This window comes from Sorex araneus, chromosome 3 (genome assembly GCF_027595985.1).
Source record: "Sorex araneus isolate mSorAra2 chromosome 3, mSorAra2.pri, whole genome shotgun sequence".
In the NCBI taxonomy this organism is placed as follows: domain Eukaryota; kingdom Metazoa; phylum Chordata; class Mammalia; order Eulipotyphla; family Soricidae; genus Sorex; species Sorex araneus.
The window spans coordinates 196,630,483-196,652,720 of record NC_073304.1 but is presented as its reverse complement, the minus strand read 5'-3'; the positions used below and the strand labels follow the sequence as shown (position 1 = coordinate 196,652,720).

At 36.0% G+C, this 22,238-nt stretch overlaps 1 protein-coding gene across 9 annotated transcripts in view; it reads right to left on the bottom strand.

Annotated features, from left to right (window-relative positions):
* Positions 1–22,238, bottom strand: part of NF1 (neurofibromin 1) — a 294,661-nt gene that overhangs the window by 184,410 nt on the left and 88,013 nt on the right. For 4 of the 9 annotated variants that reach the window (XM_055131786.1, XM_055131777.1, XM_055131782.1 and 1 more), the window contains exons 10-16: positions 22,018–22,140; positions 21,698–21,772; positions 19,193–19,222; positions 14,557–14,688; positions 13,780–13,824; positions 5,727–5,861; positions 893–1,006 (exon numbers count right to left, since the gene is read on the bottom strand). In XM_055131786.1, coding sequence (XP_054987761.1) covers positions 893–1,006; positions 5,727–5,861; positions 13,780–13,824; positions 14,557–14,688; positions 19,193–19,222; positions 21,698–21,772; positions 22,018–22,140 — 654 coding nt within the window. The remainder of the gene's footprint in view (positions 1–892; positions 1,007–5,726; positions 5,862–13,779; positions 13,825–14,556; positions 14,689–19,192; positions 19,223–21,697; positions 21,773–22,017; positions 22,141–22,238) is intronic. The other 5 variants (XM_055131783.1, XM_055131784.1, XM_055131785.1 and 2 more) reach the window with 3 other exon arrangements.

The window sequence follows — 22,238 nt, the reverse complement described above, 5'->3', positions numbered from 1 at the left end:
CTGTATCATCCCGTTGCTCGTCGATATGCTCGAGCAGGTACCAGTAACATCTCCATTGTGAGACTTGTTGTTACTGTTTTTAGCATATCGAATATGCCATGGGTAGCTTGCCAGACTCTGCCATGTAGGCGAGATACTCTTGGTAGCTTTCCGGGTTCTCTGAGAGGGGCAGAGGAATCGAACCCGGGTCAGCCCATGTGCAAGGTGAACGCCCTACCCACTGCACTATCTCTCCAGCCCAAAATAATGATAATAATCTAAAAAAATGATTAATGGCTGCTAGAGACACCACAAATGTTCTAAATTAGATAGCAGTTACAATTGTAAACCTTGTGAATATAATAAAAACCACTAGCTTGTACACATTACGTCCTGGTTTATGATTACATGAACTTTATGATTATGATTATATCCCTATTTTTAAAAATCAATGCCTATTAAAAAGTAAAAATAGGTGAACTGCAGGTCTAGGAAGATAATATAGGGCTTAAAGTGCACAGGGCATGTATATGGCCCCAGTTCTATCCATGGCGACACTAGCATCCTCCAGCACCACCGGATCCTCAGACTCTGTGGGGTCTGCCCTGCTTGGCCAAGAATCTGAGTTCTTTTATTAATTATAAGAATGTGTACAATATTGTTCTTACATGTAACATAAAGCAAGTAAATGCCATTAACAAGACATTTACATACTTTATAAATGTCTGCAGAGTAAATGTCCACAAAATTAATGAAACGGTATATAGAATCAAACATATGACATAACTCTTGACAACTCTTTATGTCTATAAATGACATCTATCACTCACAAAAGCCACACACCAAAGAAACATTAAGGATGCACAAAGTTAAAACTGTCCCTTCAAGAGCCTAGAACTCATTTGTCCTTTACCTCCATTGCTTCCTGAGCAATCTCTGGCATGTGAGACTGAGGAACCAGCTGGACGAGCCCTGTAATTAACTCCGCTGTACTGCCTTGGGTCTCAGGCCCTTGTTTTCTTGGATTCTGCAAGAAAAAAAGCAAACTTCAATTTGAAAAAAATCACTGGACAGGAGCTGGAAGGAAAAGGAAACAGACTGACTCCTAATGAGAACTAGGTTTCTAAGTGGGTTAATAAAAATGTTTCAGCAATAGACAGTGCTGGAAGCTAAAATAAGCAATGGATTTCTCATGTTATGCAAGTCACATCAGTAAAAACAATTGCTTTTATTTAAAATTAAAAAACAAAACAGGGGCCAGAGAGATAGTACAGGGAAAAGGGATTTACCTTGTAAATGGCTGACCCTCAGCATATTTGATTGCCCCCTCCCTAGAACTACCAAGAGTCAATCCTGAGCACAGAGCAAGGAATAGCCTCTGAGCATAGCTGGGTATAGCTCCCAAATAAAAAATAAATTTAAAAATGAACTTTAGTTAAGAATTCTCTTAATCTACACTCTTACTTGTCCATTACTATTAATAATGTTGAGATAAAATACTAAGAACAAAAGCTAAGTATTGAATTACCAAAATTATAACTCTACTGGGACTGGAGAGATAGTATAGAAGGTTGGGTAATTGTCTTGCATGTGGCTGACCAGGGTTTGATCCCCGACTTCCATATAGTTCCCCAACCCAAGCCTGGGATAATTCCGGAGGGCAGAGCCAAAGGAGCCAGAGCCTGAGCACAGTAGGGTGTGACCACAGAAACAACAACATAATACATATCCATAATATGAGGGGTACTTCTTTTTCAGTAATGCCACACTGACTAAATAATACAACTATTAATGGGGATTTACTTATTTTGATCTATAAATGGCTGTAATCTTGAACAGTCTTTCTTTGTATACTACAAAGAATAAGAGATAAATCCACAGATAGAAGGCTAGAATCCACAGCTCTAGATACTCAGCCATCAGTTTTTTCATCAGGAAAAACAGTAGATTGAGAAAAACAAATTAGCAATTTACATAAATATGCGTCTATATCTACTTAAAAGAGTCTAAAATGCTTTCTGTAATTTGGAAGCATCTATTGACACTTGAAATATACATGGTTCAGGCCAGAGACATAACTCACAGGTTGCCTAATTTGAAAAAAAAAATGCCTTGTAAATGGCCAATCTGGGTTTGGTTCCTAACATCCCATATAGAACCTCTCAGCACTGCCAGTCATGATTCCTGAGTGCAGAGCCAGGAGTGTAAGCCCTAATCATCACTCAGTGTGGCACAAAAAAAACAAACAAACAACAACAACAACAAAACCCACAAAAAACCCCTTATTCATTCTCTCTCTCTCTCTCTCCCCCTCCTTCTCCCTCCCCACATTCTCCTTACAATGAATAAAACTATTTTACTTTAAAAACATTAATCCTATATTTACCTAATTTATTGAGTTAAGAATTTTTAAAAGTTAACAATGGATGCCCGCTCGAGCATATCAATGAGCACCAGGATGACAGTGACAGTGACATTTAAAATATATAAAAGAAATCTTAGTATTTTAACTTACTTATGGTTATCCTAAGCTTTTTCAACCACTAGATGGCAGCAAAGAAAACAATTTCAATTTTAGATTTTTTTTTTCTCCCCCATTTCAACTTACTGTATTTCAAATTTGGAAAATATCAAGTTCCACATAAATTCTAGTTATTTGAACAATAAAATATTTAACACAAAAGATATCCATAACTTGGAGACATTATTTGAACCTGATTATAGCTTGTAAAAAGTGCTAACACACATCTACAATATGAAAGATGAAATAACAATACAAATTTAACTTGTTCTGCATAAACAAAAAAATCAGAATGAAGGTTATTTCTTTAGGGACTGATTTTTTGCTTTTTGACCACAGCCTGCAGTATTGAGGAGCTACCCCCAGCAGTACTCAGAGAACCTTGTAATGCCGGATTTCAAACCTGGGCCTCCCTCCAGACTTTTGAGTCACCTACCCAGTTTTCACTGATAATTTTTTTAATTAGTTTTTTATTTTACCTTTTTCTCTCTTTTCTCTTACTTATATTCTCTTGCTTGTTCACTCTATATTCTCCACCCTCCCCCACAAAAAAACAAAAAACACCCACATAAAGGCATTTTTTTTTTTAATTTGAGAATTTTATGGGCTAGAAGAAATAGCACAATAGTTGTTAAGGTGCTTGACTTGCATGTAGCTACCACAGTACGATCCCTGGAACTGCATATGATCGCCTGAGCAATGATTTTGAGCAGAGCCAAAAGTCAGTCTTGAGAACCTCTAGCTGTAGAGGTTTTAACTTATGGGTATGCTAACCACTAAGACCAAAAATATCCAGAGAATTTTTTTTTTTTAAGAAAAAAGCTTTTTGATACTATAAGAACCAATTATAGAATCTAAGGTTGGGGGGTGGGAAAAATCAAAAGATTTTGGTTCCTGAGAATAGGCATACAAAAGGTAGAGGGATTAGGGAGATAAGGTAAGAGAGCATTAGCTGGGGTTGATGACAGCTTAGGAGCCTCAAACTCCAATTAGGAAAGGTCCAGACACCAACCAGGAAGAAAAAGATAGACAAGGCAGTCATGGCAGTGCATGCTCTAACCATAGAATCTTTTTTTTTTCTTTCTCTCTCTTTTTTTTTTTCTTTCAATTTCTTCAATTTTATTGAATCACCATGAGACAGTCACAAGCTTCCGTGTCTGGGCCACAATCCCACAATGATCAAACACCCATCCCTCCACCAGTGCACATTCCCCACCACCAACATCCCGGGTATACCCCTCCTCCCCACCCTCCCCCTGCCTCCACGGCAGACAACATTCCCCATACTCTCTCTCCACTTCTGGGCATTACAGCTTACAACACAGACACCGAGAGGTCATCATGCTCGGACCATCATCCACTCTCGGCATGCATCTCCCATCCCAACTGGCTCCCCCAGTCACCACCCTCCCAGTGATCCCCTCTCTATTCCATCTGCCTTCTCCCCTCCACTCATGAAGCAGTCTTCCAGCTATGGGGCAATCCCCCTGGCCCTTGTATCTACTGTCCTTGGGTGTCAGCCTCGTGTGATGCTACCCTACATTCCACAAATGAGTGCAGTCCCTCTGTGTCTGTCCCTCTCTTTCTGACTCATTTCACTAACCATAGAATCTTAACAAGGGTTTCTAGAGCTGAAGAGAGAGCACGGAGGAAAGGTACCTGACTGGCATGCAGTTAACCCTGGCTTCACATGGTCCTCCAGAAAATACCAGGAGTGACCCCTGATCACAAAGCTAGAAGCAAGCACTGAACACTCCAGGTGTGGCCCAGTGCACCTGACCCCCACCCAGCTCCCCCAAAAAAAGGTTGGTAGGACTCTTGAAACTATGGAAATCAAGTTAAACTATTAGAGTACTAACTGCAATCTGAAAAAATAAGGCATCAAAACTGAAAGCACTTTAAAAAGCCTATTGCTTAACAAAGCAGGGAAAGATTTTTCTGGATGCTACTCTCCTGAGCCTAGGAAAATTCCAAAGTTAAGTTAAACATGTTACTTATTAAGCATTTATGCATTATTCCTAAGAGCTCTACATGTATTATCAATATCTTGACAATGTTTCAAAGGCAGAGCCATTACCATTCCTCCTGTAAGAAAAACACAGCACATGGGAAGTGGGAGTGGACACGGAAACACTGGTGGAAGAACTGCTGCCAAGTATTGGTTAAGTGTGGAAATGGAACATGATATACCCGAAACCCTATTATTATTAACAGTATTCTAAATCATGATACCTAAATAAAAACAAGAAGGAGGGAGGGAAGGAGGGAGGGAGGGAGGGAGGGAAGGAAGGAAGGAAGGAAGGAAGGAAGGGAGGGAGGGAGGGATTAAAAATAGAAAACTAAAGCACAGAGCATTAAAACAATCACGATATATAGTCTACCTTCAGAATTCATGCATTTTTTTTTCCTTTTTCTTTGGGGGGGTGGTGTCACACCTGGCGATGCACAGGGGTTACTCCTGGCTCTACACTCAGGAATTACTCCTAGCGGTGCTCAGGGGACCATATGGGATGCTGGGAATCGAATCCAGGTCGGCCGCGTGCAAGACAAACGCCCTACCCGCTGTGCTATCACTCCAGCCCCCAGAATTCATGCATTTTTTAATCACTTCGTGTAACTATCACGCAGTCATATCTCATTGTTCTTAATTACTTTGTGTACTAAAATAATGCTCATGGGGGAGGGGGCGGCACAGAGCAATAGTACAGAAGATAGGACACTGCCTTGCATACAACCAACTTATCTTCCATTCATGGCACCCCATATATCCCCAGGCATGATCCCTGAACACAGAGTCATAAGCCCTGAGCACACAGTATACTTAAGCAGAGCTAGTAATAAAGGAAAAAAGAGAAACAGAAAAACTAGATTGTTAGACAACAGATACTGGAAATTAGAAAAAAAAAAAAACATATAGTAGCTATAGGAAACACTCTTGATTTATGGTCTCTTCATTTCCTCCAGCCATGCCAAAATTATGCCTAAAAATTATAATCTGGTAACAAATAAAAATGGAAGCTCTCACTAAAGTATAACAACTTAATAATGAAGAAAGTTACAAAATGTCTTAGGTTTCAGTAGGATTTATAAATGCTCATTAGCTTTCTTGAAGGAAAAAAGTATTTTACTGATAAAAAAACTAAGTTACTGTAATAATTTCAACATGTTTCATAAACACACACAGAGGCACACACGCACGCACTCACAAAGAGACACAAATACTCACACAAAGCAAGAGCTTTGGATCTGCATGAATTAGTTTCACCATAGACAACAGAAGATACTTATAGCTTCTTGTCTCCAAGTCTGTAGGTTTTTCTTTAAATTTAAGGCTTGTTACTTTTTCTTTAAATGTAAGACTCTAAAAACAAAAACAAGACAATGCCTTATAAGAACCAGACATGGATCCGCATCACAACTATACAACTTTAAAAAATAATTTAAAAGCTCCAAAATAAACACATTTTAACAACTAAGTATGTAACATATTAGAAATATTAGGTATAGCAATATTGCTAAGCTTAAAAATTAAAATTATTTTAGAACATTTATTATACAACCTAATAAAGTTTAAGCAAAATCTATTAAAACTCTAAAAGCTTTAATATTAGTATTTGACTATATAAAAAAGCAATTTTATAAAATGGGAAAGTATTAGGGTAAAACATTAAGTTTATAGCTTTCACAAATACACACATTGAGCAACTTGCTTAACAAATACTTATCCCACACATAGAAATACAATTACTTCAGAGAATCCATGACACTAATTAATTGTATGAAGCATTGTTACTTTATGTACCACAGTAATGAAAAACCATATGAATTGTAAGACACCAGACAAGATGCATTCCCAATTTCAGAGATGTTAAAAACTCAAAGGCTTCTTAGAATTTGATAAAATGTGTTTTATAGGCAAGTTATTAATAATATAATTGTAACTCTTTCCCTTCAGTCGCATTCCATCTCTCTCAAGCTGCAGAATGCATGCATTTTGCCTAAGGATCAGTGTTAAAATAGTGAAAGAAATCTTAGAGAAAGTTCAAATCAGAAAAATGTTTTAGTTACAGAGATACTATGATGGATTTCATGCTTGATACTATAATTACGAATGTTATTTAACCCCACCCAAATCCAACAATCATATCGCAGATCTAATATCATCTATTTTCTCTATTTTTATAAAAACCTCCCTTTCCCTTTGACACATCCATTTATATGTGAACATATATGCAAACAGACTATCCCACATCTATTCAGATAATAAAATAATAAAATGCCCACATAAGTAGGTTGCCTTGCAATGATAAAAAGCAGAAATGCATTCCAAGAACATGGCTTAAATGATTTTGTTCCAAACTAAGGTCCTTGGTTCAATATTCAACACCATATGGCTTCCCAAGAATAATCAGGTTTATCCCTGGTGGCTCCAAAGTATGTGGATGTATAATACATGGCAACTATCGTCACTGCTTTGTTGTGAGGATCACATGTGCTTTTATGTCTAAGAACACTGAAAGTCTTCATTTCTAAAAGAGGTCATTTCTAAAAGAGAGAGCTATATACGGGATACATTAATGCTCAAGAATGTCTCTATAGCACTGAAATAGCAAAATTGACAATGTTGGCTTTTATCATTTCTTATCTTATGGCAGAAGTCTTATTAAATATTTTTCATGAATTTTTTTACTATTTGGCTTCCTAAAACTTTTATTTCAAAGACAGGTAATATTGCAGATCAAGGTGAAATATTAATTGAACAAATTTATTTATTGAGATAGGACTAAGTATAATGTGCAGCTGAAATCATTGCATGATGAGAAATTAGAGAGTTAGCAGGGGAAAAATATACCTCTTACTTAGAAATCATTTACAAATGTTAAGTTAAATTGTGTTTTTGTTTTGGGGCCACATCAGTTCTTACTCCTACTTCTGTGCATCGGGATCACTACTGGCAGGGCTTAAAGAACTATGTAGGGTGCCAGGGATCAAATCCTGAACAGTTATGTGCAAGGCAAACACCCTACTTGCTGTACTATCTCTCTGGTCCCTAATTATGTCATTCCTTAATGTCATATAATCAGCACGTGAATTTTGTTCTAGAGTGGTTACATAATGCATAAGATCTGCAAATTCTATACCAGTCAGAGATTAACACTACATCAATTAAAAACTTAAGTGTAGAGGTGTAATAGTAGTTTAAGTGCAGAGGAACAGCAGGCAGATGGTTGCCTTGCATGACGTCAACTCGGCTTTGATCTCCAGCCTTCTCTATGGTTCCTCAAGTACAGCTAAGAGTAAGCCTTGAGCACCACTGAGTCTGGTCCAAAACAAAAGACAAAAAAAAAAAAAAAAAAAATACAAAAAAAAAAAAAAAAAACCACATACATTCGAGAACATAAGACTTCTAGAATAAAAACATAAAAATAAAGTTTGTTGATTTGAGTATTGGCAATTATGTATTTTTAGACATACACCTGAAGTATAAGCGCAAAAAAAAAAAAATTCAGGGTGGAGGGGCTAAAGCAATAGTAGAGGAGAATAGGGTGCTTGTCTTGCACATGACTGACCCAGATTTGATCCTTGACATCTGACTTGGTCCCCCAAGCACTGCCAGGAATAATTCCTGAGTGCAGAGACTGAAGTAATCTCTAAACACTGTCAGGTGTGGCCCACACACACACAAAAAAAATTCAAGGTAGAATTATACAAAACTAGAAGGTTCTGAAAAGCAAAAGACCTAAAAAAGACAACCTAAAGTTTTTGAGAGAAAATATCTGCAAATGTCTGACTCATATGAGGTTAACATACAAAATATGAGAATCCGGGGCTGGAGCAATAGCACATCGGGTAGGGCCTTGCACACGGCCGACCCTCAAAATATTAAAAATAAAATTACCATATGAGTAAACAAAATATGGGGCCAATCTAAGTGTCTATCAAAGGATTACTGAATCAAGAATGATGAGGGTTGGAGAGATAGTACAGTGGGTAAGGCAGTTGCATGCAGTTTGATCTCTGCCACCACATGTGGCTGCTCCCAAGCACCATGATGAGTGATTCCCTGAGCACAGAAGTAGGAGTAAGCCCTGAGCACCACTGGCTGTGGCCCAAAACTAAAGCAAAAAAAAGAAGGAAATTCCTGCTCTTTGCAAAATGAATGGACTTTGGGGTCATTATAAGAAGGGAAATATGTCAGAGACAAATGCTAAAATGCTGTATAATATTTATGTGAAATCTAAAATAAAAAAATATACAAACATACAGTAAAAAAAATCAGATTTGGGGGCTGAAGATAGAGTACAGTGCTTAGGCCCCCATGGGCCCCCTGAGCCCCGTCAAAACCCTGGAGGGCTCCAACCACTGCAGGATTCAAAAAGAACCCATGAAGCGCTACAATGTCAGGCCCAAGCATTCAAGCATCTGGTTCAACTGATTAAAAAGCATAAGAATGGTCCTAGGATCCCCCTGGACAACACAGAGGAGGCCCTGAGAAAAACCTTTGCCAGGGATGTGATAGTGTTAAATGCCTACCTTGCACATGTGAGACCCTGGGTTTGAGTCCCAGCACCACATACAGACACAAAAGCAAAATATACAGAAATTATATATATTAGTGAAAATTCATACCTCTACTATAAATAGGTTTTCTTCATTTTTATATAGCAAATGATTAAAAGACAAATCGTTCAAGGGCTGGAGAGATAGTACAGTGGGTAGGATGTTTGCCTTGCCCACTGCTGACCCAGGTTCCATTCCCGCCACCCCATATGATCCTCTGAGCCCTGACAGAAGTAATCCCTGAGAGCAGAGCCAGGAGCAAGTCCTCAGCACTTTGGTGGCCCAAAAATAAAGACCAATCTTTCCATTTAAAAAACACTACAAAGTTACAATAAGTATTGAGGTCATCAAATTTATGGATTGCATCAGTGTACATTTTATTAATTAATTTATTTTTTTTTGCTTTTTGGGTCACACCCGGCAATGCAAAGGGGTCATTCCTGGCTCATGCACTCAGGAATTACCCCTGGTGGTGCTCAGGGGACCATATGGGATGCTGGGATTCGAACCCGGGTCGGCCTCGAGCAAGGCAAACGCCCTACCCGCTGTGCTATCACTCCAGCTCCAGCATCAGTGTACATTTTAAAAAATACATTTCTAGATAATTAAATAAAATTCTGTAATATAATTTCTATTTTATATTTTCTATGTAATTTTAACTTTTTTGCTGACTTTATAAAATTAAATATTTTCTGCAAGAAAAAAAATAAATAAAAATTAAAAAAATAAAAAACACTACAAAAGTAAAAAGTGGAGGTTATAGTTCAATGTTCATATGAAACAGGCAAGAACTTATAAGATTAAAAGCTGAGTGCAAGATAAGAATGTGATCTTGGATCAGACTGATAGAAAAATGCTATGCATAGAACAGCAGGTAAATAACTGTTAATTATTATATGACATCTGGAACACCAAATTCAGCTTTTAATGTTCTTTTTAACTGAAAAAAAAAAAAGTGTTAGACTGAATTCTTTCCAAAAGAGAAGCAAATAATTTATAGTATGGGTATTAAAAGTAGGTTAAGCAAAAATCATTCACTCATTCAACAAGTATGTACTAAATACCTACTACATGCCAGATACAGTTTTAATGCTAAGAACTCAATACTCAACAATCCAAAGTTTCTGTATTCATCAAGCTAATACATTAGCAAGGAAAGACAGCTAAAAAAACAGATGGATACTAGATCAAATATTAACTATCTGCTAACCATGTGACTACTGTGACTATTACTGACTTATTATTTGTGCCTCACTGTCCTTAGATAAAACAGATTAAACAACACATATCCATACAATTCTAAAGAAAGCAGAAATAAAGACTTTCCTAAAGCTACAATGTTATAAAAATTAAATAACCTTTAAGAATACAGATAAAGGGGCTGGAGCGATAGCACAGCAGGTAGGGCATTTGCCTTGCACGAGGCCGACCCGGGGTTCCATTCCCAGCATCCCATATGTATGGTCCCCCGAGCACTGCCAGGCATAATTCCTGAGTACAGAGCCAGGAGTGACTCCTGTGCATCACTGGGTGTGACCCAAAAAGCTTAAAAAAAAAAATACAGATAAACATATTTTTATCTTTATCTGTAAAGTTTGATAAAAATAACTATTCAAATATCTCCCATTCTGTCTTATGACCAACCAAGGGTTATATGTAGTCAAAAACAACTTGTTAAATGCCGTATAGCACTTCAGAAGAGAAGAGAGGATAACTAATGGATGAACGTGAGAAAGAGAGAAAAGTCTATCTTAATTTTTTTTTTTTCTTTTTGGGTCACACCCAGCGATGCTCAGGGGTTACTCCTGGCTTTGCACTCAGGAATTACTCCCGGCGGTGCTCAGGGACCATATGGGATGCCGGGGATTGAACCCGGGTCGGCCGCGTGCAAGGCAAACGCCCTACCCGCTGTGCCATTGCTCCGGCCCCAAGTCTATCTTAATTAAAGAAGAGTTTTCAAACAGTTCTTTCCTGTTTGAAAGCAGGTAAATTACTTTTAATTTAAATAAAATTCTTTAAATTTCTTTCAACAAGAAATTTATCTAGCTCCAAAATATATAAAGGGCATAAAGTCTGGAGTTACAGGTACTAATTTACAGCTTTACAGACTAAACACTTCAATGCTATTTCTACAGCAAATGATAGCAGGATTATTAGTTACAATAATAACTCTAAGAACCTCAGGTGATTTTTAACTAATACAAGTGAGAATTCATGAAACATTTCAACTGGGGCAATTCTGACCCCAGGGGGTATCTTGAAATGTCTGCAGCCATATGACTGTCAGTACAGTGTGGCAGGTAAGATGCTATGGGTATATAGTGGGTTGTGGTTAAAGATGTTGCTAAATATCCTACAATGCACAGCAAAATCTCCTATGACAAAGAGTTACCCACTCCAAAATGTAAAAGTGCCAAGGCTGAGAAACCTGAGTGCACTGTATCATCTCTAAAATGACTTATTATGTGTATCTACCTTTGTTTCCAGACTTTATGAAATGGTGGTACTGTATTCATTAGAAGTTTTCAAGTAAAAGCTATAGGAACAGACCTTCGGGATGGAAAGAGCCATGCCTGTTTAGCTCATCAGGCTCTACTTCCATTAACACTGGAAGCCAGTGGGAGCACAAATGTTCCATATTTACTGTCTGGCTTTTCACTCTCTAGGTTTAAGTGGATCATCCAAATTCTAAATAATTCTTCCAAAAAATTATTCTATATTAAATTTGCTATTTTTCATGGTAAGAAAATTAGCCAGAAAGTTGTACTTTTAGACATTACATGCAGTGTATAGCAATGAGTGGCCCTAGGTCTCCTGAGCATAGTTTGGGGGTCCATACACAATTAGATATCAAACATAATTATTAACACATACAAAAGCTGAGATATAAACACTAGTATGAACAACTGAAGACTTACTTGGTAGCCAAAGAGATATCTCATGTCGAATGTGTGTGAAGCCCTAGTTTGAGCCCTAGCACTGAATAGAGTTCTAAGCACTACCAGGTATAGTCTCAGCACCATACCATGAAGCCCCAACTGCTGAGTCAATCATCACCAGGGGTGGTCCTGAATCCCCAACAACACCGGGTGGAATCCCTGCTAAAAATTTAAACCGGGGCCAGAGTGATATACAGTGAGCAAGGTTTCTGCCTTGCAGGTGGCCAACCTGGGTTCAATCCCCAGCACTCCAAATGATTTTCTGGACCCAGCAGATGTGATCCCTGAGCACAGAGCCAGAAGTACGGCCTGAACACCATCGGGTGTTGCCCCTAAACAAAATCAAATAAAACAACATATCTTTTAAAATCAAATGCATACTATTTTCGACGAAAAAAATATATAAATAAAAACAAATTCTTTTATAAAACAATATGGACACTCCACAAAAAAAACTAAAAACTGATCTTCTATATGATCCAGCAATTCCAATTCTGGGCATCTGGGCCAAAGGGTACAAAAACTCTAGTCAGAAAAGACATTTGCACTCCTCTGTTCATTGCAGCACCATTCACAATCCGGAAACAACTCAAGTGTCTAGAACAGATGACTGGATAGAGAAACTATGGTACGTATACACAATGGAACTCTACTCAGCTGTAAGAAAAGATAAAATCATGCAATTTGCCGCAATGTGGATGGAACTGAAGGGTATGCAGTATGCATAGTAACGGAATAACTGAAGGCTGAAAGCAACAGAATCTATGAGCTGATTACAAAACTAAGCTTATCATGGTAGTAAGATGTAAGGGGGGGCAAGGTTAGGTGGAGACTAAAAAAAAGGTAGAGAGAAATGGACACTCTGATAGGGGGTGTGGTGCTAGAATGCTACATCCAAGAAACCCACATCACTGACACTATTGTAAAATTATGAATCATGGTGAATAAATTTTTTAAAAAAATTTAAAAAACTAAATTTTCATCATGTCCTTGTGCCAAAAGAAGTCTAGCTATGCTTTTATAAAATAGCGACCCATAGTATAGTACATAGATTGTGCAATTAGATAATAACCTGGGCTAAATATCTTTAAAATTTTAAGCTACCAATCAAATTTTGTATTTGTTCAAAAGAATAGTTTAGTTATATCTTCTTTCAGTCTCATGCCCATTTAACTGCAGACAATTAGTAAACTTTAAGTAGGAAGTGAGTAATAACTTGCCACTAAGTTCTATTAGTTTTCTGGTGAGGTAGAAAACTTAATAAACAAAAAGTCAAGGAAAGTCTAAGTTTCCAAAAGATATCTGGAATGAATAAATGAATCAGTGAATATTTTTTAACTTATTTAAATTTATTTTATATTAAAAAAACATTAAGAATAATTTTGCATTTTAGTAAATTATAACTGCCCTATTCCTTTGGCTATAATTGCTTAGGCTAAATGATCTAAAAACATCTGTAAAGTAAATGTCTCTACTAAAAAATCTAAAACAAACAGTCTCCAAAGTACTGGTAACTGGATAAGAGTTTTGAATGACAAGTGTACAAAACCAAAATATTTTATTGACTAAGAGAACTTGAAAAAAGAGAAGCACGCCATGGAGGGCATTGTTCAAAGTATAAGTGTGAGATGGCTAATTTACTATATATAAACAAAAGGTTAAAAATAAATACTACATTTTCATTTGAGAGAACATGATGTGATTATAACAGTAACTATACACAGAAAAGTCAAATAAACCAGGGACTTTTCTGAGGTAGTTACAATGGTTTATACTTACAGCCACAGAAGCCCACTGCCATGCAAAACAGTGACTGGTTGGCATCTGATCATGTGAGCGACAGCAGCCAATAAGAATAGAAAATAAGAAGCAGAAGACAAAGCACCACCAATCAATGCCAAGAGTTGCCATGTATAATACTCTTGCTATATATAAATATCAAGAAATGATTTCTACAATGCTATAATTGTCGGTTTTAATTGGTTCCAAGAGTTTTAAAATTTCACATTACAAGTTTTAACCTGTAGAATACCTAATTTGAAAAATTTTAAAGTTAAAACACAAACTTTAATATTAAAGCATTATTTCTAAACATTTTAAAACACATTTTCTGTAATAAGAAAGTTATTTTACATGAAAACATTTTATCTTTAAATTTTCTATATGCCACATTCAGCATCTAGTGGAAAAAAAAACATTTACTCTAACCCAGGAATCAAGTTCCCTTACACATTCCCAAAAGATGAGAAGCTAATCAAAATATTTTTATTCATAAGGAAAGATTAAAAAGAGAAAAACTATAAAAAGGAAGATTAAAGGACACTCATTAAGATTTTTAATATTTTCTGAGAAATTTTACAAAAAATTTAATCAACTTATATAGTGAAAGACAAACATCATTAATTAGTAATGCAACAATATTCAGTATACAATAGCATAGTATTTATAGAAAAGAACTCACTTGATTTTCTAAAAAAATCAAAGACATCATAAATGGGATAAAGGCAATGAAATGAATAGAAAAATGTGGGGCTCAAAGCTGATGATTTATCTTACCGGTGCCATTCGTATTGGTGGGTGTGTCCCACAACCTTGTACTGCTTTATGAAGCGTTTCACCAAACATATTTCGAAGTTCAACTGAGTGGCAATATACTGCATCAATCTTAGGCCACCAATCCAGTGCAGACTGGAGAAAAACAGAAACCACAATAAAGGAGAAGTATAGTTGCTCAAGTTATCACTGTAGCTTTTATTTTAATCCTTTTGTGAGAAATTTTCTAAGTCCATGCAAACACAAACCATGATTTCCAAATTTCATAATGTCCAATATCACACACTTAACCATACATCTATTTTAAAATACAATGAAAACAAGACAAATCACCCACTTAATGAGTATGAACAAATGAAGAGCATATTATTCTCAGTGGTAAGTCAATGAATCTGAAAAAAATCTTCAGTGTTTATTTTGTAGTTTCTGTAGCTTATCTTTTTAAAATATTTAATGTCTCGTACATTTAAAAAACATATGCATATACAGGATATATCTCTCCAGATAATATTATTATTACCAAAGCATTAAAAGAAATTAGAGGCCCTAGGATATAAGCTGGTGGTAGAATGAATGTGTTGGGATGTATGAGGTCTAAAGTTCCATTCCTGGCATATACAGACACATACAGCACTCAAAAAATGAGATTGGTGGTTCAACACAATGTTGAAAGAATATGTGACAAGTACTTATTTGCCCATAAACAATGAGAACTGGAATATGAAATTAGTAAATGAAATAATTAATACATCTATCATTTTCAATTGATACACAATGATGGCACAATATATGAAAGTCTAACGATCACCACAAAGACAAACATCATCTAAATTTTTTGTGCAAATATTTTTTTTTTGAGTTAATCTGTTTAGTTTGAGTTTTATTCTCTGGGGGTCCTAGGGCCACACCAGGAAGAAATCAGGGGCTATTCCTGATACTGCCATCAAGGGTCACTCCTGGGAGTGCTTGGTAAACTATAGAAAGTGCAGGGATAGAACTGGGGTCAACTGCATTCAAGGAAAGCACCTGATCCCCCTATATTATTTTTACAGTCCCCAACCTGTTTAGTTTTTTTTTTTATTTTTAGGGCTTTTTTTCTATTTGAAAGCTTATCTTTAAAAGAAATTCCAAAATTATGAAAAATAAGTTACACAAAACACTTAAACTGTAAAGCTTCTCTATTAATACTAACGAAAATATCTACATATGGAGCGCATGTAAATTAAAGTACTCTTATTGCAAAAAACACTAACAAAGCAATGTAGCACTGTCATCCTGTTGTTCATTGATTTGCTGGATCGGGCACCAGCAACAGCTCCATTGTGAGACTTGTTACTGTTTTTGGCATATCAAATATGCCACAGATAGCTTGCCAGGCTCTGCCATGCGGGAGGGATACTCTCGGTAGCTTGCTGGGCTCTCTGAGAGGGACAAAGGAATCAAACCCGGGTCAACCGCGTGCAAGGCAAACGCCCTACCTGCTATGCTATCACTCCAGTCCTAACAAAACAATAATATATTAAAATGGCAGTTAAAAGTAATCTAGATAAAAAGAATTTTATAGAACATGAAGTCCTATTCCCAGGTTCCGTTTTTTTTTTTTCAGTCACAAACATACCAGGTTCCTTCTTATTCAAAATTATTAAGTAGAATTCAAAATTCCACTTATTTAAATTCTCAAAGTTTGGAAGCCAGAGCAATAGTACAGTGGGTAGGGCATTTGCCTTGCACATAGCCGACCCAAGTTCAATCCCTGGCATCCCATAGAGTCCCTCAGCACTGCCAGAAGTAATTCCTGAGTGCAGAGCCAGGAGAAACCCCTGAGCATCGCTGGGTGTGAGCCAAAAAGAAAAAAACAGAAAAAAAAGAAAAAAATTTTTAAAGTTAAAAATTTTTTACCTAACAATTCACAAATACTTTGAGTAATACTAAGTTTTGTTACCTTAAACCAAAGTATTGAATTACAAATTTTACTTACTAGATAGTAAACTAGAAAATAATTATAATATATAATATTCCATTTAGAGAAGAAAATGCAAAAAAAGAAAATTTGTATTTTTTACTTGGTTCTACTTTTCCCCTCAACTATTAATTAAAGCTAATTTCTAATAAATGATGGATTTCTAGTGTGATTATACAATAGACACCTGAGCTATTGACCAATCTGATCATCTCATTTCCTCAAAGTAATCATTCTAGTCTGATTTTCATGTGTTTATTGATTTAAAGTATATATTAATTAGCTTTAAGCAGCAAAGGCTGAATAATCAAAATTCAGTGAGATAAGGTTCTCACTAAATGAAACACTAGTATCTTGTTAGAAACTAAAAGATAGTATCTCATTTAACATCCTTCCAAACTAATGTTATTTTAATAGCTACTGAAATTGTATCATGGTACTAAGCATACCCTACTAATTACTTGATTATGATTTAGATCTAGTAGTTTTCTTAACTGATATTTTTCTAATACATATATTTGTTCATTAAAAAAATTATCTTGTAGTGCCAGGGATCAAACCCAGTTTCTCACATATGAAAAGCATTTGTTTACTAGTGAATCACATCCCTGGCCCAAATTAATTAATTTTGAAGGTAAAATTAAAGATACGTTTTAAAATAAAACAAGCATTAGAAGAAACTAGACATCAGGTGACTGTTAAAAAATTTTAGTGTTTTGGGGCTGGAGTGATAGCACAGCGGGTAGGGCGTTTGCCTTGCACGTGGCCGACCCGGGTTTGATTCCCAGCATCCCATATGGTCCCCTGAGCACCGCCAGGGGTAGTTCCTGAGTGCAGAGCCAGGAGTAACCCCGTGCATCACCGGGTGTGACCCAAAAAAAGCAAAAAAAAAAAAAAAAAAAATAGTGTTTTTAACAATTACTAAATGTGATCTTTCTGAAACCTATCAACTACACTTGTCTTTTCTTCCTTGCAAATATTATTTATTACCAAACAAATGTCTATACTATACTCTTGTTACATGAGCAAACTATAACAATTTAACAGATTATGTACATTTCTAAAAAAACTTTCAACGCATTCTCAATATCTGAACTAGGCTTATGAAAACTAAACTGAACATGAACTAAAACTAAGCATCTAAACTGCCATAAATAAAAAAGAGAATACTAAAAATTATACCAGCTACAACGTGTACCAATGGAGGCTAAGGTATTTGGTTGAGATGTATGTGTAATTCTTTACTTTCCCAATTTTAACAACATATCTAATTTAACCTACAGAAAACAGATTAAATATGTGACACATTTTAATTCTAACTCATCTGTTATGGTGTATCATTATTTTTCAAAGTGTGTGGGGAGGCAGCACAGAGGCTAGGGTACATGGAACTCTGTTGATGCCCAGCTCCATGTGGCTCCCTGAGCGTTGCTGAATATAGCCCTCTCTGGAGGCTTACGAACACTAATAGGTATGGCCCTCGTGGCACATCAGCACTATAGGGGGTGAGGAGGTAAGGAGCCCCCAGTACTCCAAGGCCTGAGTAGCACTGCATCCTACATGCATTCAACCATTCAGAGCCTAGATGGTGAAAAACAATTGCTGGGTATGGCGCCAGTTCCCTTGAACACCACTTATGAGGTTTCCCAACCCCCCAAAAAGATAAAGATTTTTTAAAAGATAAGGCAATATTATAAGTACAATTTTAGAAACATACAAAAATGGTATTATAATAAAATTCGGAGTCACAAGACTACCATGTTTCTTAAGACACAGCAAAATTATCTTAGTTCTAAATATAGTACTTATAAAATGAATGTTTCTTAAAACCAAAATAAAACTCTATGTATTTTTTTTTTCTTTTTGGGTCACACCTGACTATGCACAGGGGTTACTCCTGGCTCTGCACTCAGGAATTACTCCTGGCGGTGCTCAGGGGACCATATGGGATGCTGGGATTTGAACCCGGGTCGGCCACGTGCAAGGCAAACGCCCTACCCGCTGTGCTATCACTCCAGCCCCTATGTATTATTATTACCAGTAATATGAACACTCAAAAATCCATCGTAAAGCTTATCTTATTTGAGAATGCAATTAATTTTTAAATCAGTAAACTGGTCAAATAAGCATTTTAAAACAAGAACTTCTGGAGCAAATTGATCCAAGAACTACTTAACAGAAAAAAATCACACTACGAAAAACTAGGAATCCAAATTAAAAAAAAAAATCATGTGATTTCAAGACAAATTATTTCTATAATTAACTGTATTCAGTGAGATTCTCTAATTGTGAGTTCATAAATCTGGACACTTACGTAGCCTCAACCCAAGGGGAGTTAAAACCTTAAAAAAATAATTTATCAAATTACCTAAAATTATATGTGTCATTATCTAAGATTTAACTTTTAAAAGATACTTTGCAATTCAACTTTGTGCAACTTTCTCAAACTAGGTCACAGACAGGTTACTGATGTTTAATATTTTTTCAATGAGTCAATATATTTTGATATAGATTTATAGTGACATGACCTCTGATACAGACATACTCCACCTTCACACATGCAGTACTTGGTAGGAGAATAAAAGGATGCACAACCACTTCACCACATACACTGAGGCATGCATGAAGTACCACTCCAGTCATGCTTTAAACCCACAAAGGAGCAGCTCAGCCACTTACAGCAGTGCCAAGTCCATGCTTGAAAGTGCTCTATATTTTCAATTGTAGACAAAAATATTTCACAATTAAAGTAACTAGCCACAATGTATTAAAAAAATATATAGCTTGGATTTACTAAATATAAGTTTTAAGCATTTGTTTAAGACTATCCACTCTAAATTTTAGTATTTTAAGCCAACAGAAAAATAAGGAGGATTTTTTTCCAAATTACATACAAGATGAGGGTTTTTACCCCCCTTATAGCCTTGAGAGTAAATCTTGAATTTACAATGTCCTGACTTGTTAAATTGGCTAAATTAAATGTTTTTTAAACATACCTTATTTTCAATCAGATTCACAAAACTTTCCATTTGGAACAAATAGCATTTAATGTTATTTCACCTATAATTTGACTCTCTGATACTCAACTGAGAGAAAAGTACACTCCCTCACCCATTTTTAATGTTTCATAATGACTGGAAGTAGGAAAATGAAGGTAGCAAAATAGTATTTAATAAATGAGGACCGGAGATGCTCAATCTCTGATAATGCACAAGGCAGTCCAGAGCAACAGATCATTGTTCTGTACAAAATGCCACTTGCATCGAGAGAAGCTATGTGTCACTAGTTTTATTAATAGCTGTTTTCTCCTGCAGGAAGGGATAAAATAATATGTGGGCAGTACTTATTTTAAGTAACACATCCAAAGCAAATGAAAGTAGGAAGGTGTTCTTCAGAGACATACTCTTAAAATAAAATGGAATTTAACTATAAACATACCTGAATAATAAATTATTAGAGCCCTCTTTTTAAAGAAGAAAAACAAAAAAGAAGTGAAGCAATAGATTTCTAAGGGTGAATATTTATAAAGAGGAGAAAAGTAGAGTTGTGATACATAGTTATTGAGAAGCTCCACAATATGACTGCTTATAGGAAAATTTTTTAAATCCATGATCCAAATCTGATAATGCTACACCATCTTCCTACTTAATGTACTCACATCAGTAGAACATTTCACATGTACATTTTGATAGGCTTATTTTGTCTGATATGATTCTGCAGGTCAACAACTCTAGTTACGTGTGTTAATAGTTCATTTATTTAAAGACTGAACTAAAGCATCAAATAGGGTTTTTTTTTTTGTTGTTTCATTTTGTGTTTTTCAAAAAAAGGCTTTGTTGGGGCTGGAGAATGAAACAACAGGTGGGCATTTGCCTTGCATGAGGCTGACCTGGGTTCAATCCCATATGGTCCCCCAAGTACCACCAGGAGAAATTCCTGAGCACAGAGCCAAGAGTTATCCCTGAGAAAGGCTCTTTTGATTAGACTTAGAATATGTTTAGACAGTCTGCAACAGCTTGAGGAAAATGCAGTACTTATTTGTTTATTTATTTATTTATTGCTTTTTGGGCCATACCTGGCAATGCTCAGGGATTATTCCTGGCTCTGCACTCAGGAATCACTCCTGGCAGTGCTCAGGAGACCATATGGAATATGAGATGCTGGGAATCGAATCAGTCAGCTGTGTGCAAGGCAAATGCCCTACATGCCAAACTATCGATCCAGCCCCAAAACACTGTACTCTTTTTGTTGTTGTTGTTGAACAAATGTAGATTTTATTACTGGGTCAATATAGGTGGATTAGAGAAGAAAATACCAGGATTAAGGGTCTAAAGCAGTCTGAAAATCATCTAACATGTGACTAACTCAATGCCATGGCAACTTATTTTGCAGTTTGGAAAATAAATTATAGAAGAGCTGAATGATGTAGGGTGATCAACTACAATTTGGAAAACACTTGTACTCTTAAGAAAAAAATTTTTTTTTAATTTTTAACAAAAAAATTGGGTTCAGGGCAACAGTAGAGTGGATAGGGTGCTTGCCTTGCATGAGGCCAATCAAATTTAATTCCTAGCACTTCATATGATCCCCCGAACACCACCAGGAGTGTTCCCCAAATGCAGAGCCAGGAGTTAAGCCCTGAGCACCATCCGGTGTGGTACATCAAACAAAATAAATAACATGCACATGAGAAAAAAATCCAAAGAATAATGTATCACCCCATTCGCCCACCATCTCACCATTTTTTAAAAATGTACCAGGCTGGACTATAATGTAAAAATTATTATCTTTGAACTTAGAGTATGACAAGGCAGATTAAAGGTTGGAAAAGAGATGGCATGTTAAAACACATAAAGAGCTCTTGGATTAAAATGTTTATTTATATTTTCAGTGGCACGTCTCCCAAGGGCTCTTGACAAAAAATAAGTGTTTTAAATTTAACCTTTTCATAGTAGCTTATTATTTCCACTTTACTCAATAAGGGTTCTAAGGTTAAAACTAAAGGTAAAAATACAATTGCATATAAGTTATTAGATATAACCAACTGTGAGATTTCTTCCTAGATTATTATGTAGGTTATTCATTTAAGTTCAGAGTCTTTGATGAATCAAGATTTCATTCTAAAAAAAATATTAAAAGAAAAGAAAAAAATTTAAGTAATTTAGCAATACCTTTTGGACTTACATTGGTGATGATTCGATGGAGTGAATTTACCAGCACATAGTGAAATGTAGAAGGAGAATTCTGAGCCAAGCAGATCTACAGAGGAGAGAGGGAAAAATTCAAAAACAGACTATTTTGAGATAAATAGCAATATAAATTAGGGAAAAGGAACAACAAAAAGAAATTTTTTGAAAAACAATGTAATTTTACAATCTTAAAATAAACATTAACATGTAAGATTGAGAAGTGGCAATAAAGGTATAACCAGTTAATATTTTTAGTCAATCAACACTTGTAAAGAATCAATAGCCTCAGAAAGCCTAAAGGACAAATGTCCTTACCTTAAAGTGTTGGTTGTTGTGAGGACTTATACGAAAGCAAGAAACAAGACAATCAATCATTAAATCCACATCTGCAGGCTGACTGCCTCTTGAGAATGGTTTACTTGGATTAAAAAGCAGGTTCTATGGAAATGTTAATAGGAAACAAAAAGTTTTTAAGCAGTTATATAGTTTATTCCCCCAGGTATTTAATAATATGAACAACACAGCAATTACTTTCA